The sequence below is a fragment of the Megalobrama amblycephala genome, linkage group LG16, assembly GCF_018812025.1.
Source record: "Megalobrama amblycephala isolate DHTTF-2021 linkage group LG16, ASM1881202v1, whole genome shotgun sequence".
Classification (NCBI taxonomy): domain Eukaryota; kingdom Metazoa; phylum Chordata; class Actinopteri; order Cypriniformes; family Xenocyprididae; genus Megalobrama; species Megalobrama amblycephala.
Genome location: NC_063059.1, coordinates 21,004,596 through 21,026,431, shown reverse-complemented (window position 1 = coordinate 21,026,431; position 21,836 = coordinate 21,004,596). Strand labels below are relative to the sequence as shown.

General features: G+C 35.8%; 1 protein-coding gene across 3 annotated transcripts in view; it reads right to left on the bottom strand.

The window, feature by feature from the left end:
* dock10 (dedicator of cytokinesis 10) overlaps positions 1-21,836 on the bottom strand; it is an 85,346-nt gene that overhangs the window by 53,795 nt on the left and 9,715 nt on the right. For all 3 annotated transcript variants that reach the window (XM_048161007.1, XM_048161005.1, XM_048161006.1), the window contains exons 2-4: positions 17,208-17,327; positions 4,981-5,070; positions 2,826-2,908 (exon numbers count right to left, since the gene is read on the bottom strand). In XM_048161007.1, coding sequence (XP_048016964.1) covers positions 2,826-2,908; positions 4,981-5,070; positions 17,208-17,327 — 293 coding nt within the window. The remainder of the gene's footprint in view (positions 1-2,825; positions 2,909-4,980; positions 5,071-17,207; positions 17,328-21,836) is intronic.

The following is a 21,836-nucleotide window of genomic DNA, read 5'->3' as shown; positions in this document are numbered from 1 at the left end:
GTGCTCTTTTAGAACAGGAACGCAACTGTGGAACTGAAACTGAAAAACCTGCGCCTGAAATGAACCTGTTCCTGTTCGCTTATGACAAACTTATGACAGGAATATCCACCTTTTTCCTGAGTAAACTATGAGCGCCGCCATGAGGAATTCCAACTTCTGATGCTGTTCTGTTCCGGCCTCCATAGGAACACATTTATCAAAACAGGGTAAAAAAGAGAGTCTGAATGAACTAAACAGAAACTTTTTGAACATTACTAAAAATAGAATTGTGCGCAGGGCTAATCTGTGCTGTTGTTGACTGCTACATAACAGCAATAAACTGAATTTCTTGGAAATTATGTGTTTGAGCACCAGCAAATCTAAAGAGAATGTCCGTAAATTCCTTGCATTTTATGCAGTACTCCCCAAACAGCGTATATGTGTGCTCTAATCATTTTGAGGATAAAATCCCACAAACTTTATCCTAGTCGGGAGCTGCATGTATATGATATGAGCACTCATATGTTTCAGTAACTTCGGACAGCTTCGTGTCATCTACGCACTCGTTAAACTTTGATTAGCTGGCAAAAGTAAGTCCTTGCTACACTGTAAAAGTGAAGGCACTATGAAGACACTATTTTATACCATTGTCATAGGTTTAACATTACATTATGAACTCGTAAATATAAAGCAACATTTCAGTACAAGTCGGGGAGACTTACGTGTTCAGAAAAAAGGAGGATATGTGGAAAACAGAAGGAAACGATTTGAGTTTCTAAACTATTCGAAGAGAACTTTGAAACTGACTTCAGCGAGGAGCGTGTTCTTTTAAAACTGGACCATGACTGTGGTGAGCGGGAACTGAAAGTGAAAAAGCGGCACCTGAAACGAACCTGTCTGTGTCCACGGTGCTTATGACGGGAATATAAGTTAATAACGTTTGAATCTGACTGCAGCGAGGAGTGCGTTCTTTTAAAATTAAAGAATTTTGTCGGAGTGTTTTCTCTCGCGTTCAAATCACTTGACTGATGAGCGGAAAGTAAACAAGTCGGAATGGTGCTTGAGAGTGCTTATAAGTAAGTGATTAGAAACGCATTAAACGGAGAGGGTAAAATCCTGTTGATTCACTGTACTTTCTGTGTTTATTACAGGATTTCAGTCTGTGTTTCTTGGTGGCACTCAGCCTGATGTTTTTGTCCATAATTTTGTCCTTTTTTGGGTTACTTATAAATAAATGTTCACCTTTTTATTAGCCTAATAATATCGGCGTTCACCCCCCAACCTACTTTGGATTCCTTTTTGACCAAGATCTGAGTTACATAAATGGTCAACTGGTTTGTGGTTTGTTTTTAACCCAGCATTTCTTAGTGTGTAAATGGATTTATTTATTTATTTTTTTACAATAAACAGCTGTGAAGTAATTTCACAGTATGTATATCTTAGAATTACAGTATATTGCTGCCATCTCCGCTGCCGGTATTTTACTGTAAATTGAAAAATACTGAAAAATTCGGTGTTTTTATGGTAATACACTGTAAAGAAATTTCACAGTATATAATTACAGTAGATTGATGACATCTGTGCTGCCAGTAATTTTCTGTTATTTTACAGATTTTTTTCAAAGTGTATATTGTAGTTCTGCCTTATAAATAAAAGAGGCAGTCCTAGGTAAAGTCATTGTGTCACTGGAGCTGCCGTTAGAAGCTCCGGTTCCCAAACCTGAGACTCACATGCACATGACAGGATCTGAAATATTTTTAAATGTTTTTTTAATTCTATTTGAATCTAAGAAACAATGCTTATAAGATATTTCACTTCAGATTTTATTGCTGATTTCCTTTTTTCAGGATTTCCCCATTCAATGAGTTGGTCTTGTGTGCCTAAAATAGCTGCCAGGAGGCGTTCAGATATAACGCTAAGTGAATGGACTTTCCCCGAAATATTATTCTTTAAAAAGTATAAGAAATATTGTTTTGAAATATTATCAACATTTGCTTCATCTAAAGCATCTGTTGTGTACCTATATTTGATAAACATTTTTAAAATCAGTTTTACATACATTCTAAATTAAAATAATTTTTTCTATCTGTCAATTTAACATCTAATACGAATCGTCTTAGTGACATACTGCAGATGTGACAAACGTGACATTTTCCAGATGAAAGCAGGCACATCATAAAGACATCTCCACAATGTGTGCTTGATTTCAAGGAGAGGCTACCAATACATAAACTTACACATTTTATTATGACATTTATATTTGTACATACACATAAACCTAATTAATATTTGTCCTTTTAGTTTGTTAATTTGTTAAGCTGTCACTTTCATGAAAAAGATATGAAAGATATGATTAAATTAGTTTATATAGTGTTCAATAAATAAATGTTATATTAATGATAATTAGATTAAGTCATTATTGTGAGACAGATTCTTGTTATTATGAGAAAGGCTGTCATTATTATGAGATGTTATGTTTAGAAAGTTTCTCAGTATGAGATTTTATTATGGGAAAGTTTCAGTAACACTTTTAAGCTGACAATATTACCTGTACTATAGTAATAACAGTAAATTGTGCATAATTGCAGGTAATTAACCCTAAACCAAACCCTATAGTAAGTACATGTATTTAACAATTATTACTAAGTCCTTTTTTATGTAATTACATTGTAACAATGTCATCTTACCATAAAGTGCAACCAAAGTTTCTCATTATTATGACTTACAGAATAATATTTCTTACTCGGCTGTGGTGGAAATGGGCATCTATAATTTCAAGACAATTGGTTTGATGGCAAGAAAATAAAGCTGTTAGAAGGTTGGGTGGAGCAGTAATCGAGCTGTACCTGGGAAGCATGCGGTAGTCCCCTGCATACTCTTCATATTTATACTGGATCACATGCAGCTGGGAGTTGAAGTATTGACAAGCCTATAGAGGGAAAAAAACTGTTATATACAGGCAGAGGTTCCTACTGTAAGAGCTAAATGAAAAAAAAAAAAAAATTCACTCAGTCATTCCGTTCTATATTTTTCCTTCAATTCAAAAATCCTTACAGAATGTTAAGTGTGTAATTTGTGAGTTAAAGGGTTTGTTCACCCAAAAATTACATTCTGTCATCATTTACTCACCCTCAATTAGTTCCAAACATGTATGATTTTTTTTTTTTTTGTTCTGTTGAACACAAAGGAAGATATTTGGAAGAATGTCAGTAACCAAACAGATCTTGCCCCCATTGACTACCATAGTAGGAAAAAAAATGGGGGGTGAGATCTGTTTGGTTACTGACATTCTTCTAAATATCTTCCTTTGTTTTCAACAGAACAAAGAAATTCATAGCGGTTTGGAACTAATTGAGGGTGAGTAAATGATGACAGAATTTTCATTTTTGGGTGAACTATTCCTTTTTCCATTTTTGAGTGAACTATCCCTTTTTAGTAAATGAATACTAACATATCAAAGATGTTTTGAGGTAAAAAAAAAAAGCTTTAGGTTAAACATTTGCTAAAAAAAAAAAAGTTTTACAATTTGACAAAGGCAAACTGAAGCTCAAACATGAATGCAAACATGAATGTGCACACTTTGAAAATTGTAGAACTTGTCAAATTGTCAAAAACTTGTTGAAATTGTCAAATTGTAAAACTTTTTTTCTTTTTCACCTAATTTATGTACTTAAGATTAATGTAAGTCTTATGGGTTTTGAACAACATAAGGGTGAGTAAATAATGATAAGTAATTTTTTATGTGGATGAACTATCCCTTTAACAACACCAAGTACTAGGCTATGTTAAGGGTCTGAATATTTATGACAATATATATATTTAATTTATGTTTCTTTACATGGTATGGAGTGTAAACTGATGTGAATAAAAAAAAAAGTTCTGCTTCATTGTAGTAAAGACACAGTATTAACTTGGCAACTTTTGTAAATTCAGGTGTTATTTTGTCTTGTGAACTATGTAAACCTCTGTAATATTTTGTAATATGATTAATATTTTGCAAGGTGTGTTTGCAAGGTTTAACTTATGACTGAACTGAGGCAGGAAAAACTTAATAAGATTATGTCCTTTTAATGTAATAATATTTGGATTAGTTTACTGATTCTGGCTTCAAACAGTCATGGACAACCCTGAAATATCAGGGAATTCTGAAAAATACAAAGTAATGTTTATTTTCATATTACTTTTGATTCAAAGATCCTCTATTTTAGAAATGCAGAATTAATTAATTTCCTTAATCATGTAGATATTATATAATGAGAACTTCTCTTTATAAAATAAAAAAAAAAGATTTTTTAATTGCTTCAGTGCGATTTTCACAAGTAAATGGTACATTTTTAAAATGCTTACTAATCTCACAACAGATCATGATGCACTTTTTTGTAGTTCTGTATTTGACCTGTTCAGGGTAACTCACACTGAAAAGGTCAAATACAGTCATATGGCACAGTGAGAAATCTTGTTCTTGCAAAAAACCTCACAGCTATGTCATATCTTCATCACACCCTTTAAAAACACTGGACAGATACTATTACAAACATATGTTAGTTACTGTAAGTTTATTTTATAATGTGGGAACTGTTGCTTGTGTTACTGTAACATCTTTAATTCAGCAACAAGGGCGATTTGAAACATGTATCTTGCATTATTTGTTACTGAATCAAATGATTGTTAAAAGTACTAAACTGAAAGAAGATCATACTGTTGTGTTTCAGTGATTAAACCAAATGTTCTTATTACATATCACAACGATCTTGTGTTTTGAAACAGTGATTATGCGGAAATAAAATAAGTGGAAAGAAAATATGTACAAGTGTTATGAAAGTGTGAAATCTGAGTGATTAGCAGTGTTAAAAGAGTGATCTGTTAGATCTGTGTAGACTTTACACAGCTGAAAAAATGCACAGACACAGTTGCCCTCCTGTTTCCGTCTGTATTTCTAGACTACTCTTTTATATGAGATTACAACCAAAGCTACACACACACACACACACACACACTTACCTGTCTGACCAGCAGACATTCCGCATGTTTGTCAGCTCCCTCTGGCACAGTGGACTTCACGGTTCTCCTCTCTACAGGAAGAGTGGACACCTAGAGTAAAACAGACAGAGATCATTTTGAATACAAACGTATTGTGCAAGATCAGTTGATGGGAGTCATGATACCATTTAACTGTCATTCTTTACACCCAAGAACATCAGCATGATCTGTGACTTCAATGCAGGAAAACTAGATGGTCAACATTAGGAGAGAACTAGTGGAGGGGGGCATATGTAATGCTTGATGATGCTCATCAACATTGTTACAAAATTCTGATGCCACAAAACAAAATTAAGTTTTCAGAATATGCAGAGATTCAGTGCAGATAGTGATATTTTCTTAACAGCAGGTTTATGGCCTGTACTAACTGTGCTCCTGGAATCAAACATACTTTTCTTCTGATAATGTGTCATTCATGTTGCTCAAGCTGGAGTGCGTAACTTAACTACCATAGTGGTTTCCCCAAACCGTACTGTCGCAAATTTGCCGTTCAAACACGTTGGTTAATGATGTCACACAGGTGGTGGAGTAATAACTTCTTAGTAATCCGTTTTGAGATCTTTTCTATCTCTATCTTATTTTGCTTTATATCCAGATTCAATCATAGGCCGTTCTTATGTACTAGAGCACGTACATAACGCATAATGCATGTGCATTTTTAAAAATGTTGGCTTGAGCACTAGTGTAGACACACTTTGATTATGCTGCAATTTTTTGGCATAGCAGTATTTCAAAGAAATTAAAAAATAAATTGCAGACTGCTCAAAATATGTTGTGTAGGGTTATTTTGAAAGTACACCCACAGATGCATTTGCTAGAAGAACATTATAGGAAAATTAGATTTTTAAAAGTAGAAAAAAATAGTGAAATGAGTGAAACGGGAAAAAGAGTAAAATGGGAAAAAATTCTTTTCTATTTACTATGGGTGTGACGAGACAGGTATCTCACGAGACGAGACAAGATTTTTACACGCTATTTTTAAGAAATCCTCAATGGCGAAATACATGACTAGAAAAAATATTCTGCAGGTGTATTTGAAATGTTTTAACTAATCATCTTGTAATGAATGTCATTACAGTTCTACTTTCTGAGTATGAATTATCATATGCGGTAAAAGACAACAATACTCAAGTACTGTAAAAGGTTTTGCCACTAACTCAACTGACTGACTTCTCTTCTGTATGATTTCAGTCTCTTCAGACCTTACTGTACATGATTTATGAGCTTCTACAACTTTTGACCTCCTAACTGAACTCCTTTCCACAAACTGATCATAGAAATAAAAACAGTATAAATAAAAATGGTAACACTTTACAATAAAGTCTCATTTATTAACATTAATGTATTAACCAACATCAACTAACAATGAGCAATATATTTGCTACAGTATTTATTCATCTTTGTATGTTAGTTAATAAAAATAGTCATTCATTGTTAGTTCATGATAGTTCACAGTGCATTAACTAATGTTAACAAATGAAACCTTACTATTTGTGCTTAATAAGATTAAGAGAAAACTGTTATTAATTTTTATGGTAACACTTTACCATAATCGCACTCTCTCAATATTCAAAGTGCAAATAAGATCAAATGTTTTAAATAGCTTTCATATTGAGAGATATTTGCATTCATCAGGGAGCCGCTTTCAAAATGCGGGGTATTGAAATCGCGTTTGAATGCACGCTCGCGTTTACTTTCACTTTCAGCGATCGCGCGTAACTCTGTAAATATGGAGCTGCAGCGACCGTTATCCAACTGAATTAAATTATTTTTATTTAAATACAAAGCACAACGACAGTGGAGGCGTAATGTAAACATAGCGGTGGCATATTCTTTCCTAATCATCCTAACCTCTCTGTCATGGCAATATCACGAGACTATTTTTCGCCTCAACGAGAAATCTCGTCACATTTTAGTATCGCGAGATCTCGTGACACGAGATCTCATCACACCCCTACTATTTACTAGTTCTGTTGTTTGGAACAAATTACCTAGATGTATCCAAGAGATACAAGATGAGAGTATTTTTAAAAAGGAAGTAAAAAAAATGGTTGTTTTATCATTGATGTTTGAATTTGAAGTTGTGTTTATTGAGTTTCTGAACGTGATGCAAGTTGCACTCCATAAATGATTTGTTCGTCCATTTTTTTTACGATATCGAGGAAATAAGCCTAAGGCTTTTTTGTGTATTTTACCCTCAACAATTTTGAAATGTGTATCAACTAGTCTGTTTTTGGACTTTTTTGTATTATGTTTTAAATTTTGTTAAATAAAACAAACAAACAAACAAATACGCACATGCCCGCTCTTCAAAAATGCTGCTTTAAATCTCTTGACAAACTAAAAGATGTAAAGAACATTTGTATATATTCGAAATAAAAGATATAGATTGTACTGAATGTCAGCTTACTTATTTTGCTGAAGATAAGGATTTATAAGGTCCACATGTCATCCAAACAACAAACTATGTTTCTAAGTAACCACAGGTCGTGAGCTGATGTTCCAACCACACAAGTTTACAAAGCTGCTCGCGGCTGTTCATTGGAACTATGGTTTTAGGAAACATGAGTCATTGAACTTGTGACCGTTAACTAACAATGCTTTTGGTAGTTAAAAATGAGCTTGCTGGGAGTGTATTATCTTTCTCTGTACCGACTCTTATTGTTGACAGACAGAGCACTCATCTAACCAGACCAGCTCCACACTTATTATACAGAATATTAACATATCCTCCTGAGACCCAGGAATAGACTTTTGCCCACTGTAGCGGACATTATATTTTGGTGATTTTCTCTGACATCATACATGTCACAGTTTTAACTGGAGTGATATCAGAGATACAGAGATACCAAATATTTGGAGGTTTCACCATGACAACAACAACAACTCCTTGGTCTTTAAATATGACTGACATTAATTTAATGATCAAAATTAGCACTCTTATGGAAATATGATAATATTTTGTAATTATCATTAAAATCGGATTATTTTTCAAATGGTTTGTCATAAATCAACATCTCAGGAAAATATTATGGGGTTTCTAATCAAAACAGGGCATTGATTTCATACATGTCCACTGTAGAGGACATCAGGACTTAAATCATGTTTATCAGACACACAACAAGTGAATAGGGAAAGAAATTATATATCAATATTCCTATTAATTATTAGATATTATTATGAAAATGTTGCCAATTATTACCAACAAAAATGTTGCCATTGTTGTACTCGCATTATTACACTTCTTTTTTATTACATGTTGCCCCAAGAACACATTAATATGCAAATTAGATACAGTGTATAGATCCATTGTATTGAATGAGAAAACCCATGTTATTTTATCCACATATTGCATAAAGCAAAATGGTACATCAATTAATTCCATTACATCTTTCATAACATAGTTGAGAATCATCTTTAAACAATGTTTGGATAAAAAAAAGAATAAAAAATAAATTTAAAAAAATCCTATTGTTTTTGCCTATACATGTCATTTCATGTCATTTTATTTTTTAAACAACTTAGTCTTGGTGTCCACTACAGAGGACATAGCATAACATGAATAAAATATAGTTTTTCAAAAATGTTTTTTTTTTTTTCCCCCCATTTGTTTCTTATGCTCTAAACTACGGAAGAGGATTAGGGCCAAGCAATAATAAAAAAATAAAACCATCTCGAGATTAAAGTTGTTAAATTTCGAGAAAAAAACTCGTTAAATTTAGAGAAAAAAGTCGAAATAAAATGTTGAGAATAAACTTGTTAAATTACGAGCAAAAACTCATTAAATTTCAAGAAAAAAGTCGAGATAAAATGTTGAGAATAAACTTGTTAAATTACGAGAAAAAAACTCGTTACATTTCGAGAAAAAAGTCGAGATAAAATGTTGAGAATCAAGTCATTAAATTACGAAAATAAACTCATTAAATTACGAGAAAAAAAGTCGTTAAATTATGAGAACAAATTCGTTAAATTACGAGAATAAATTCGTTAATTTAATGACTTCATTCTCAACATTTTATCTCGACTTTTTTCTCAAAATTTAACGACATTTTTCTCATAATTTAACGAATTTGTTCTCATAATTTAACAACTTTTTTTCTCATAATTTAATGACTTTATTCTCAACATTTTATCTCAACTTTTTTATTGAAATGTAATGATTTTTTTCTCGTAATTTAATGAGTTTATTCTCAACATTTTATCTCGACTTTTTTCTCGAAATTTAACAACTTTAATCTCAAGATGGTTTTATTTTTTTATTATTGCTTGGCCCTAATCCTCTTCCATACTAAACAATGTAATGACATGAAAAAATACTAAATTCTAAATTCAAAAAACTTTTTTTCCCATATCCTCATGAGCGGAGGAAAAAAACAGAGTTGAGGGCACCTTGATGTGTTTTAAAAATATAAACCCATGACAACAAACAAGGGACAAACACGGAAGAACATTTAAAAGGTCTACTATTTTCATCACAAGAGCACTACAGCCTCTGGACGGATGACACACATCAGTTTAACACAGAAAGAATAAAGGCATAGTTACTTTCTTGTCCATTGTTCTTTGAATTTTCAGTTAACATGGTCTTCTGTGTATCACAATAATTCAGCAGGCCATCGCAATTATGATCGGACGAAAGGATGAATCAGTGTCCTTAATTGCATAGATTTCATTTGAAGAACAGATGATGAAATATGTGCGCATACACGGTGCTGGTTAATGTTTAGTCAAGTCAAGTCACCTTTATTTATATAAAGCTTTTTACTATGCAGATTGTGTCAAAGCAGCTTTACAGTGATAACAGGAAAATAATTCTGGCTGCACAGCAATTCTAGAAGAAAATGGTGTCCAGCTCAAGTAAGTTCAGTGTTGATTAATTCCGTTGTAAAAACCATTAGTTATTTTAGTTAATTTCTCTATACAACAGTTTAGAACAATAGATTATATGAAATATGTTTATAAACACTTGAAACATGCTTACTTCAGTCCGTATATGATCTATGATCCACGTGACGATTGTTAAACTCATTGCGTCGTTCCGTGCAGAAACCGCTCTCATGCGTGCTCAGTGTTCTTACATATTAAATATTGTTACAGTGATATTTCCCATGAGTTTGTAGTCAATCTGCAGCTCTAAGTGCATCGCAGAGAAAATGCAAGCAGCACTTTTGTGTTACTGAGGAAACATAGACTTATGTGCCTGAAGGACAATAATGCAGTTGAACAAGCAGAAGTGAATGGACATTTACACTCACCGCTGTTATGCCATCTTATGTGCGTAATACAGCACAGTGCTTGGATTAAAAGAGTTCATTCTTATGAATAATAATAATAATTAATGAGCTCTTTGTCATGAATAAATGCAGACAGGTGCTCAGAAATGGTTGACGTCATCTCGGTCGTCCAGCCCCGACTGGAGCCCTAGCAGCCAATCACCACTCCGGATCTTGCCGGTATTACGCATTGACGTCAGAAGCCGTGACGTTGCTCCGACTTTGCTTATCAAACCGGAAGACAGAATTTGCTCTAAAAATGCAAAAATAACTAATTTCCACTAATAAATAAACTTTAACGAATACCTTTAGTGTTTTCAATGATGTGCAGCCTGGACATATCTGTTCACATCTCAAAAAAATGTGTTTTGGAGTTTCATGACCTTTTAAGAAGTAATGTCATTATACATCACATTCATGACATGATTTAAGCTGACTTCTTAAGTAGAGTGTCAGTCTGTAGTGGTCCTGATAAAAGTGGTTTGACCCACCTAATAAAGTAGGAACTGTAACAAAGAACATTTAGTTTGGAATCTGCCAGAACTGATATCATGGATCCAAGTACAGAGCATATGGATGTAAGTAGAGAGTATTAGTAGACTGACCTAACTCTTTATTTTGATGCTCCAAACAGACATTCTACTGACTATAGGCCAAAACACACCAAGCTGACGCCGACGAACTAGTGGCGATGAAAGCAGACTGTGGGGTTGGCTCACGTCGGCAGCATCTGTGTCAAAAGTTGCCCTGACACACCAAACCGACACTAGACAGCCGACGGCCAAGTAGAGAACTGTGTTGGTAGGCAGGCTAGTTGTGCCATTATAGGGAGATAACAATCCAACAAGCCTGTCTGTTCAAACGGGCTCCTGCAGGGTCTGTGCAACAGAATGATGTTGAGTATTTCTGTCTTCAGAACTTTATGAACATGTTTTGCTATCTTGATGACATCTTTGTTTTTGCTCCTGACAAACTTCCCAGTCTGCATGAATTTTTTATTTTTGTATTTTTTTTTTTTAGCAGTAGGACGCAAGAGTTTAGTTTAGTTTTGTCCAACTGATGAATTTCCTCTGTATTTCTAATTATTTATGATTTATGATGATCCAATGATGCGCATACATGTTGTTGACTATATTAGTTCAGTTTAATTAGCATTTAATCATTTGTGATGTGACATCTTTATCATGTCTCAAGGGTTGCGCATTGCTGCTGTGCAACTGTGGAGTCCACAATTTGTTTGACCAGATTAATACAGGAATTCAGAGTTTGAAAGAGTTTTTTAACAACACTACGCTCACGTCTGGTGATGCTTGTGAAGTTAGACTGTACTATATGCCAAGTAAATTCAATGCCATTGTTGAAGCAGAAACTTTCTCTATGTTAGTGAGCTGCAAAATATCCTTATATATTATTATTATTGTTGTTGAGAACTTTAACCACACAAATTTCAGAATTCATCCCCAGCCTTGGATGACAGACCACATGTCTTTTTTTTTTCTTTTTTTTTAAAGCTATATGCAATAATAGAAATCAACTGATTCATAGCAAGAACTACAGAGGGAAATAAAATCTTTTTTTGAACATACAGCCAGATTTTCTTTTCTGTGCGCATTAATATGTTTTACATTTAGAGGGAAAATCCCTTATATTGCACCTGGCAGTATAAAGCATCTCCACATTTTGGCAACAGGGTGCATTAATGACATACTCAAAATAAAAAGGCTGCTGCTCATGAGTCATTCTAACTATACACATAACCATTGTATATTTAGAGGTCAGACACTTGAGAGTTTACTGTTCAAGACTCAGAATTACTCAGACTGTAATAGAGATATAAAAGAGAGATAAGCTCAATCATAAAAATAAGAATTAAAATCCATAAATAATAAACAATGTATGTGTAAAACAAAGCCAATATCTGTATCTGTTGCAATGTAAAAATTATTTGTATCTGTATTGAGATAAAATCAGAAGTGAGCAGGTCTATAATATAATCCATACTTAGAAAAAAAGGTTAGTTAGTTCCTGTCCTTGATTCTGATTGGTCAATAGCTGTGTTTTATTAATAAAACACAGCTATGACCGCTTCACCCGTTGTATCACTACACAACACCCTTAGCAACCACTCTTAGCAACGTAAACTGTATGTTCTCAATTGATATTGTTCATTGAAGCTTACTGTATTATGTAGAAGAGTGTTTTGAGAAAAAGACTGAGTGAGCGAGTTTATTACCTGCATTTAGATTTAGCATTTTCCTTCAGGTCAGTCCTATTTTCATAATAAAAAATCTGTTTAAATGTCCAATGTATTATCAATGTACAATGTATGCTGTTCACGGTCAGGGACTATTTTTTCCGGTGGAAGGAAGGCTTTTATTGAAAGTTTACTTCATGAAAGTTGCATTAATACATATTTTTGGCTTTAATATTTGTATTGTGTGGTAACCGTTTTATAAAAGCAATAAGGTACTCGAGACTAGTGCTGTATCGTGAATAAGTCACGGCTGAAGGGGTTGCAACGCGGTTAGCAACGCCCTTCAGTCGTGACTTATTCACGATACAGCACAGCCTCTCGTACCTTATTGCTTACATGTAACACAAAATACATTTGCGCAGGAATTGATCAGTGGTCTGTCACAACCATAAGTAAATCCACACACTGGCAAACGAAGAAGCACAACCATACACTGACGATACCGGACAACCGGAGAACTGAAAACACTTCACACGCTTACTGGTGCACACCAGAACCTGCATCGGGTCTACTTGGTAGCACTGGACTCATTTTCATTCACTTTACATGCACACTTTTCTGTATTATACATAACTATCTAAATAAAGGGGACTTGACTGGACTCGCTCTGCAAACCTTTCGCCCCTCTGCTGGGTATGAGATATAATCTTCATTATTCTTTTGTTTTTATTCAGCCATTATTTGTCTGTATTCTTGCATTATGTTGCCTTCCAAGGTCGGATCGCGCCCATTTTCAGTCAGGAGTATAATCAGAGATGGTCTTATTATGGGGTGATGCTAACCTCCACGGCTATATCATTAGAAAAGCGTAATGATAAACTTGGATCGTGTGTGCCTTGATTAGCAATCACATTATAGCCTTGACGTCATTGAATCGCTGTCAGAAATGTAGACAGTCAAACACCTCAACCTGAAAGTAGATGAGAGTGGACGGCTGTAGTCGGGGAGGAGTGAAATAATTGCAGTCAAGACAGTACTGGCACGCAGGTTTATGTTGCACAAAATCAGCAAAATTAAGTGAGCATGCTGCACAACTTCTCATCCAGGACCTTGCCATTTCTAGATTGGACTATTCTGGCTGGATTTACAACATGTGCTACAACAAATGCTCCACAATGTAGCGGCTTGACTGGTCTTCAGCTAGCCCAATAGCTCTCTGCACTGGCTACTGCTTACTGCTTGCATGAAGATCAAGAAACCGACACATGCCTTCATACTCTAAGCTTTCACTATTTCTTGCATCCCTCTTTGTTCAAGCTTGTACAATTGTGGACAATGTTTGAAACTTTGCAGATTTTCTCATGTTATTGCCTCCTTAGAATGAATCGCTTATTGTATTCCCCATTTGTTAGTTCCCCATTTGTTAAGATTAAAGCGTCTGCTAAATGAATTAATGTAAATGTAAGATGGACAGTTCTCACTTCCCATAGTGGGTCAGCCACAGGAGATGAAAGGCAGCTATTGTGTGATTCACACTCTTGTGCTTTTTGCTAATAAATTGGATAATTTAAATTCTTTGCTTTTATATGAAAATGAATATGATGAAAAAATCAAAGTACCGGTTATTAAATTTCCCCTAACAGATGTGTCACACTTTCATAACATTTTTTTTTTTTACTTTCATGTCATGTAGCATGAGAAAGAGATTGTGCCCCTTTTATGGATTTTTGAAAATTACCTTTCATGTAGTGTGTAACATAGCTCTAATTAAATGAAAAATTCAAAATTCGTAAAAAAAAAAAAAAAAAAAAGTTCAAAATTCGTAGTTTTGTATGTTATGTTGTGTAACCTACACCCACTCTGTATGTCTTCTGCTAACCGGCTAGTTTGCAACATAGTTGTGGGCTCAGTTTGCTTTCATAACTGTAAAACAGACTGTTTTTTTTCGTCTGTGTTTTTATTATTACAATAGAGTGGAGCTCTATCTGTGTTGTAATAGGATGTTAAGATGCTAGTCCGCGCTAACCAGTTGAAGTATTCTTTCTGTAAACAGTAAACACCCATTGTAATGTCAAACAATGATATAGCCATTTTTTACTTTGTTAATAGTTATGATGAAAAAGTCTGTCCACATCTGGCCTAAATGTTTCTTGTGTTAGAGGTTTTCAGCTTCGCTTGGCATTTTGATACAGTTCCCACAGTTGTACCTACATAAAGTATAACAGTGACGCTGCAATCACGTCTTATAAATAACGCAAACTAAGGTGACACCATAGACAAAGGTCATACTCCAGTCGTGATTGCGAATCAGTTTCTGGTTGATCGACTACTTCAGACGTTTCATCGTCGGGCTTGAATTGATACGGTAAAATCTTGTCTGTCCATACATTGTATACAATGTTTTGCGAATTGATAGCTGTCATTCAGTTATGGCAATGGGTGCGGTGTGCGCGCAGTAGACCAATCACAAAGGATTGGGCCATCTGGCCAATCAGAGCAGTGTAGGCTCACGGAAAGGAGGGGTTTAGAGAGACTGATTGTTTGAAATGCTTCTAACGAATTGTTTACGAGGTGAAATTCATTGAGGTGAAATTAAATGTATATTATGAGAAAACGATAGTGTTTTTTGACCTTGCATGCATATAAACCTTTTGTAGGAGACTCCCAAAACAATATTAGGAACCTTTAAAAAGACATAATATGGGCACCTTAAACAAAGGACTTTAAGCACTGACAGGCTGACCCCCCACCCCTCTGCAGCAATGCTGGCAGCACTCATACGTCTATTTCCCAAACACAACCTCTGGATATGACGCTGAGCACGTGCACTCAACTTCTTTGGTCGACCATGGCGAGGCCTGTTCTGAGTGGAATCTGTCCTGTTAAACAGCTGTATGGTCTTGGCCAGCTCAAACTGCAGCTCAGTTTCAGGGTCTTGGTAATGTTCTTATAGCCTACGCAACAATTATTTTTTGTCAGATCCTCAGAGAGTTCTTTGCCATGAGGTGCCATGTTGAACTTCCAGTGATCAGTATGAGAGAGTGAGAGTGATAAAACCAAATTTAACACACCTGCTTCCAATTCACACCTGAGACCTTGTAACAGAAAATGGCTAATTGGGCCCAATTTGGACACTGTTACTTAGGGATGTACTCACTTTTGTGTGTTATTTTGAGGGGACAGCAAATTTACACTGTTATACAAGCTGTACACTCATTTCTTCAGTGCTGTCACATGAAAAGATATAATAAAATATTTACAAATTACAATTTTTTAACTCGATAGATAGTGTGTGTGTGTGTGTGTGTGTATATATATATATATATATATATATATATATATATATATATATATATATATATAAATAATCTAGAGAGGGGCAAGGGCATTTAAAAAAAAAAAAAAAGCACAATATTACATATCATATTTTTACTGTTATTAAAAAGTTGTTATTACAATTCCCAGACCTAAAAACACAGTACCAGTCATTGTAACAGTTGGACTATTGATGACTTCTGAGGAGAAAAGAAAACTTGAAGGAGATTGGTCTATTCAATTGGCTTGAAAATCATTAAAAATACACTTTCAAAAGCTGAAGTGATTTCCTTGTTTTATTTACTAGTTGAAGTACAGTATAACTCAATATTTATAACTAATTGCTAAAGTGGAATAAATTGAACAAAGCCTACTGATTAATCAGTGTAATAATCGATGATTAGTCGATTAATCGTTCTAATAATAGTTAGATTAATCGATTATCAAAATAATCATTTGTTGCAGCGCTACTTAGTAGTTAAGGCCACCTAATATAAAGTGGGACCAAGCTGTTTCCTTACAAAAGCCTTTTATTCAGCGTAATAAAGCCCCTCTCCTCCATTGAGATTCATTAAAAAACGGCGTCATGTTTCCTTCCCTGTGTACTGCACTGCTACACTTTCTTTGCTTACTGGCTCGCCTTTAATGCCCAAGAAGACCTGTACATGAGCAAGCAGCGGAATTTCCACTTTTATCTTCTATCTTCCCACACAAAAGTTCAAAGTGACCACATCCGTCAATTAAAAAAGAAATAATATCTTGCAATTTGTTGTAATATCCACAGCAAAATCTATTCATAACACTTCCACCACCTACCAGTAGAGGTCTTTATCACTTGAAATGTTGCATCTGTAATCCATTAGCGTTTATATATTCACAGTGCTCTGTGTACTTTCCCCAATGCTGCCCTTTTGCCAGTTTCTCTGGATTACTAACCTTGATTACTGATTTAGATTTGTTGGCCTGCTTTTCTGTTGTCCTGCTTTTCAGTTCTCCCTTTTTATCATGAACACAGAAGGCCATTGCCACTATGAGGTGTTATATGCTTATTATATGTGTGTGCTCACTAAGTAAATGTGTGCAAGCAGTGTTTATATTTGTGCCATGTAAAGCCCAGATCTGTGTGTGAAAGAGGATGTGGTCTGAAAAGGCCTGTTCTTGGCTGTTTTCAGTGCAGAGTACAGGGAGAAGTGTCAACACACATGCAGTCATGCAAACAATCATTTAACACCTACTTTATGTCTTTTAGTAAAGTACTATGTCTCAAAAAAGAGCCTTCAGAGCACTCACTTTTTAAAAATGTGAACATCTTATTGAGATGTGAAACTGTATGAACAACACAGATAAATGCACATTCTGTACACACTAGCAAAAACGCACACAGAAAGAGAGAACAAAGAACTCACAGTGAAGTCAAGGTCTGGGAATAGTAGGAGATCTTGAAGGGGATCTTCCCTGAACTCAGCTTCAAGATCTGAAATCACAGCCTCATAGTCCAGGGGGTCAATCAGTTTGGGCTTCTCCTGCTGTGAGACACAAATAAAAACATCTCAACATCATCAGTATCAGAATGCAGAAACACTTTCTCACTGTGCTGACATGTAGTGTGTTTTTTTTTTGTGTGTGATAAATTTGCTCTTGCATCATCTTTAATGATGTAGTATGTAAATTGTGGAGTTACATTTAATTACTGTTGCTTTTCTAGATGGGGGCTGAACCGTGTGTCTGAACCTAGGAGTTAATAGTCCCTTTGCATCGGACTGCTAGTAAGATAGCCCTGACAACAGTGCAGTAAAAATATAAAAAATAAATATATATAGAAGAGGAGGTCTCTGACTCTGCAGACTGTTACAATTCACAAAACTTCTGATGGTGAGATTTTAAGTGAATTCAAATGCATTGTTGAATAAAGCTACAAGCATGGAAGCAAATTTGAGTCTGTGAGAGTGATGCTCTTCCTAAATTTAATAAAAAAAAGAAAAAAAAAATCTTTGTGCAAATAAACTGGACCATAGATTTATCTTCTTATCAAGGTTTTGTGTGCTTTATAAAGGTTGCTTTATAATACTGTGCATTCAGTAATTACCCTTTTTCAAATTTTTTGTTGCAGCCTTCTGATAAAATGCTTTTAAAACTTTGCAAATGTATTAAATAGAAAAACAAAAATGAAATAATCACACTGGCAGAGGAACCCTGCTGTTTTGCATGCTGGGACCTGCATGGGGTGCTGGTTTCTGGTCATATATATATATATACGGTCATATATATATATATATATATATATATATATATATATTTTTTTTTTTTTTTTTTTTACATAAAAAGAGAACATACCTATTCAGTTGTACCTGCTTCCATTTATTTGCAATCACAGATATGCACAAAACAACATCTCCATTAAGTCCAAAGCTTACACATTTAGAAAAATCTTGATAAAATTTCTTCCTTGCAGAATTGCTCAAGTTCAGTCAAATTCCATGGTGAGTGCAATGGACTGCTCTCTTCAAGTAATAAACTGAAATAAACCGTAATAAACACTGAAAGTTGGGAAATGTGTATTATAGTGAATCAACAGTATTAAAGTGATTAAAGTGTTCATTTCCGGCTTTTTCAGTTCTTGCTCACCAGTCCTCTGGTCAACGCTCAAGTGATTTTGGTGTGAGAGAAAACACTCCAGTTTTAAAAGAACATGTTTCCCGAGGTAGTTTAAAAAGTTCTCTATTCTCTCTGCTTTAAATAGTGGTATCAGAAATCAGAGACTTTGCATGTGTCACGGAACGAAGGTAGACAAATGCAGATTTAAAATAGTAAACAGGGTTTAATTCAACACGCAGGCAGATACGCAACAGTGTTCTCACACACAAACAATAACCGACAATGAACACAGAACAGGCAGGAACTTAAATACACAGATAATGACTACTAAATGGAAACAGTTGACAAGACTTGACTAATTATAAACCATAGTGACTAACGAGGACTAATGCAGACAAGACAGGACTGAACTAAACTGAACATGTGACATTACGCCCCCCTTGTGCTGTGACAAACAAAGTCTCTAAAGAGAGGAAAGAGGGCGGAGGCTTCGGTGGAGGGCGTGGAGCTGGTGACGGACAGCAGCCTGGGGTAGTTGGCCACGGGGGAGTGGAGCCAGGGTGGAGTCCTGACTGTAGGGGCGGACGGAACCCTGGGACCGATCGGCTGAGGCGGAACCATGGTGAATGGAGGCACCGGCGGAACATCGCGGCTGACAGACCTGGCCGACATCGCAGGCCTGGAAGCCTGGAACTGAGCTGCTGGCTCGCGGGACAGAGGCGACAAAGGGGGACTTCGGATGACCGAGGCGATGATGGGGCAAGCCAGCACGATGGGGATGTTGGAGGAAGGGAGGAGCCCGATGACGCTGTAGGGCTGCAGGGTTCAGGCGCAGCTTGAACCCTGGAAGTCCATAGCGGAAGCTGGCGTCAACCGCCGGAAGCCGACCTGGAGTGGTGAGTGAGCCCAGCGGAGCATCTGGACAGACGGGCCACGGAGGCGATGAGGGAGCTGTGAGCCGAGGCGATGGTGAGGAGCTGACAGGTCGAGGTAGAGATGTGGGCCTGGAGGCCAGTGATGGAGACGGGATCAGGAAGTCAGGCAGGGATACAGGCTGAAGAAGATTTCTGGACAGGACTGGAGCATCCAAATAGCCGGACAGGATGGGAAAAGACGAGGAGGATTCAAGGGTGGGGATTTGGGTGGGAAGTGGATCCACAGACCATAGATCGATGAGGTTCAGGTCCGCTCCTGGCTCTGCGGTGGATTGACCAGCTTGCGTCAACTCCGTGGCTTCGATGTTCTCTGGCTCTGGTTTTGGAACGACCTCGGTGGGCACCTCGGGCTCGCTGGCAGTGAAGGAGAGGCCACCAGGCCAGGTACCCCAGATACGGCCTGCTTTCTGGGAGGAGGAGAAGCCGCAGCGCTGGTGATTCCATAATACTTATATCTCGGATTAGAGAGGTCAGTTATTCTGTCACAGAACGAAGATAGACGAATGCAGATTTATAATAGAAAACAGGGTTTAATTCAACAAGCAGGCAGATAAGTAACAGTGTGCACACACACAAACAATAACCAACAATGAACACAGAACAGGCAGGAACCTAAATACACAGATAATGACTACTAAACGGAAACAGCTGACAAGACTTGACTAATTAGAAACCATAGTGACTAAAGAGGACTAATGCAGATAAGACAGGACTGAACTAAAATGAGCATGTGACAGCATGACGGAAAGTCAAGTCACCTTTATTTTTATAGCGCTTTATACAATACAGATGATTTCAAAGCAGCTTTCCAGTGATCAACAGGAAAGTAATGATTCAATGGTGCTAACAGAGTTAAATTTGGCTGTAAAGCAGCTCTACAAAGAAAATAGTATCAGTGTTCAGATGAAGTCAGTTCCGTGTTGATGCAGTTCCGTTGTAAAGATCATCAATTATTAAATTAGTTCAATTCAGCTATAAAGCAGCTCTGCAGAAAACAGTGAGTCATCGTCCAGCTCAGTTCAGTTCTCATCCAGTAGTGTCAGTGCATTCAAGTCAATAATGTTGTTGAATATTAAGTGTCCCCACCTAAGGAAGCCAGAGGCGACAGTGGCAAGAACTCAAACTCAGGTGACAGAATTAAAAAAGCAAAAAACAAACAAACAAAAAAAAAGTGTGTATGCTCTTTTTCCTTTTTCCATTTCCAACCCATCACCACTGGGTTACTGATTATGAACATTTATCAAACCAAATTAGGTTAAATCAACCCAGCTTCCTAACCCAACAGTCACAACCCAGCATAAAGCCGGTCATGAACTGCATTTAAAGGGGTCATAAACTGCATTTTTTTTATATATAACGTTCTTTGAGGTCCACTCATAATGTAAAGCAAGGTTTTTACATGAAAATCATTCTAATTAGTAATAGGCAATTTAAAAAAAAAATGTATTCCTTATGTATTTGTGAGGTAGGCTTAGTATTGTATTTTATTACATTATTGTTCCCTGTGTTTCTGTTTCAAGGACTTTTATTTTGATATTTCTATTGGTCTTCTTGTGTCTATGTTCAGCTCCTGTGTATTTAGTTCCTTTTCACTTGTTTCCATTGTTATCATCCATTGCAAACCCTTGTTTGTTACCATGTCAACTAATTACCTACACCTGTCCTTCATTTAGCCCATTGTCATCTTGTGTATTTAAAACCTCAGTCGTCAACTGTTCATTGTCTTGTGATAACGTTTCATCCTGGTAAAAATTAAATAAAATTTAAGTACTTGGAGTTGTAAGGATGACTTACAATGTTTTTGTGTAAAAGAATTATGAATGAATGTACCATCGTTTAACACATCGTCGTTCTTATATTCATTGTTCATCATATTCAGTAAAATAAAAGTAAAGTGTAAGTACATATTAAACTGTCTATAACATAGTAGCACATGGAAAAAACATTGTTAATCACACTTGCATGTCATTACTATTTGGTCAAATATAGCTGCCACTGCATCTTTTATTTTAATTTTTCTCAGTAAAAATGAAGCAAACAAATTACTTACTGATGCAATCTGGAAGTTATAAAGTTAGTAAAATTAATAAAGTTAATCCACACTTTCTTATTATTAGGTTCAAATGGAAGGGAATCCTGAAACTGTGTTTTGTTGAAAAAAAAAATTGATTTATCAATTAATGACCCCTTTAAAAAGTCTTCGCTAAAGAGTTATAAGCCATGAACTAAACCAACCAGCTCTCAGATGAATCACAACATTACAAACTTTTATTTGAAGCAAATAATTGTTTGAAAATAGACAATACAAGGCTGTGTCCTTAATATCTTTAATGAAGGAATCAACTACAATCCCATTAAGCAAGGGTGGGCAACTTTCCTGCAGTTTTAGCTCTAATCCTGATAAAACACATCTGAACAAACTAATCAAGTTTATATCTCGCAATTCTGACTTTTTTTCTTTCAATTCTGACTTTATAACTTGCAATAAGAAGAAAAAGAATCAGA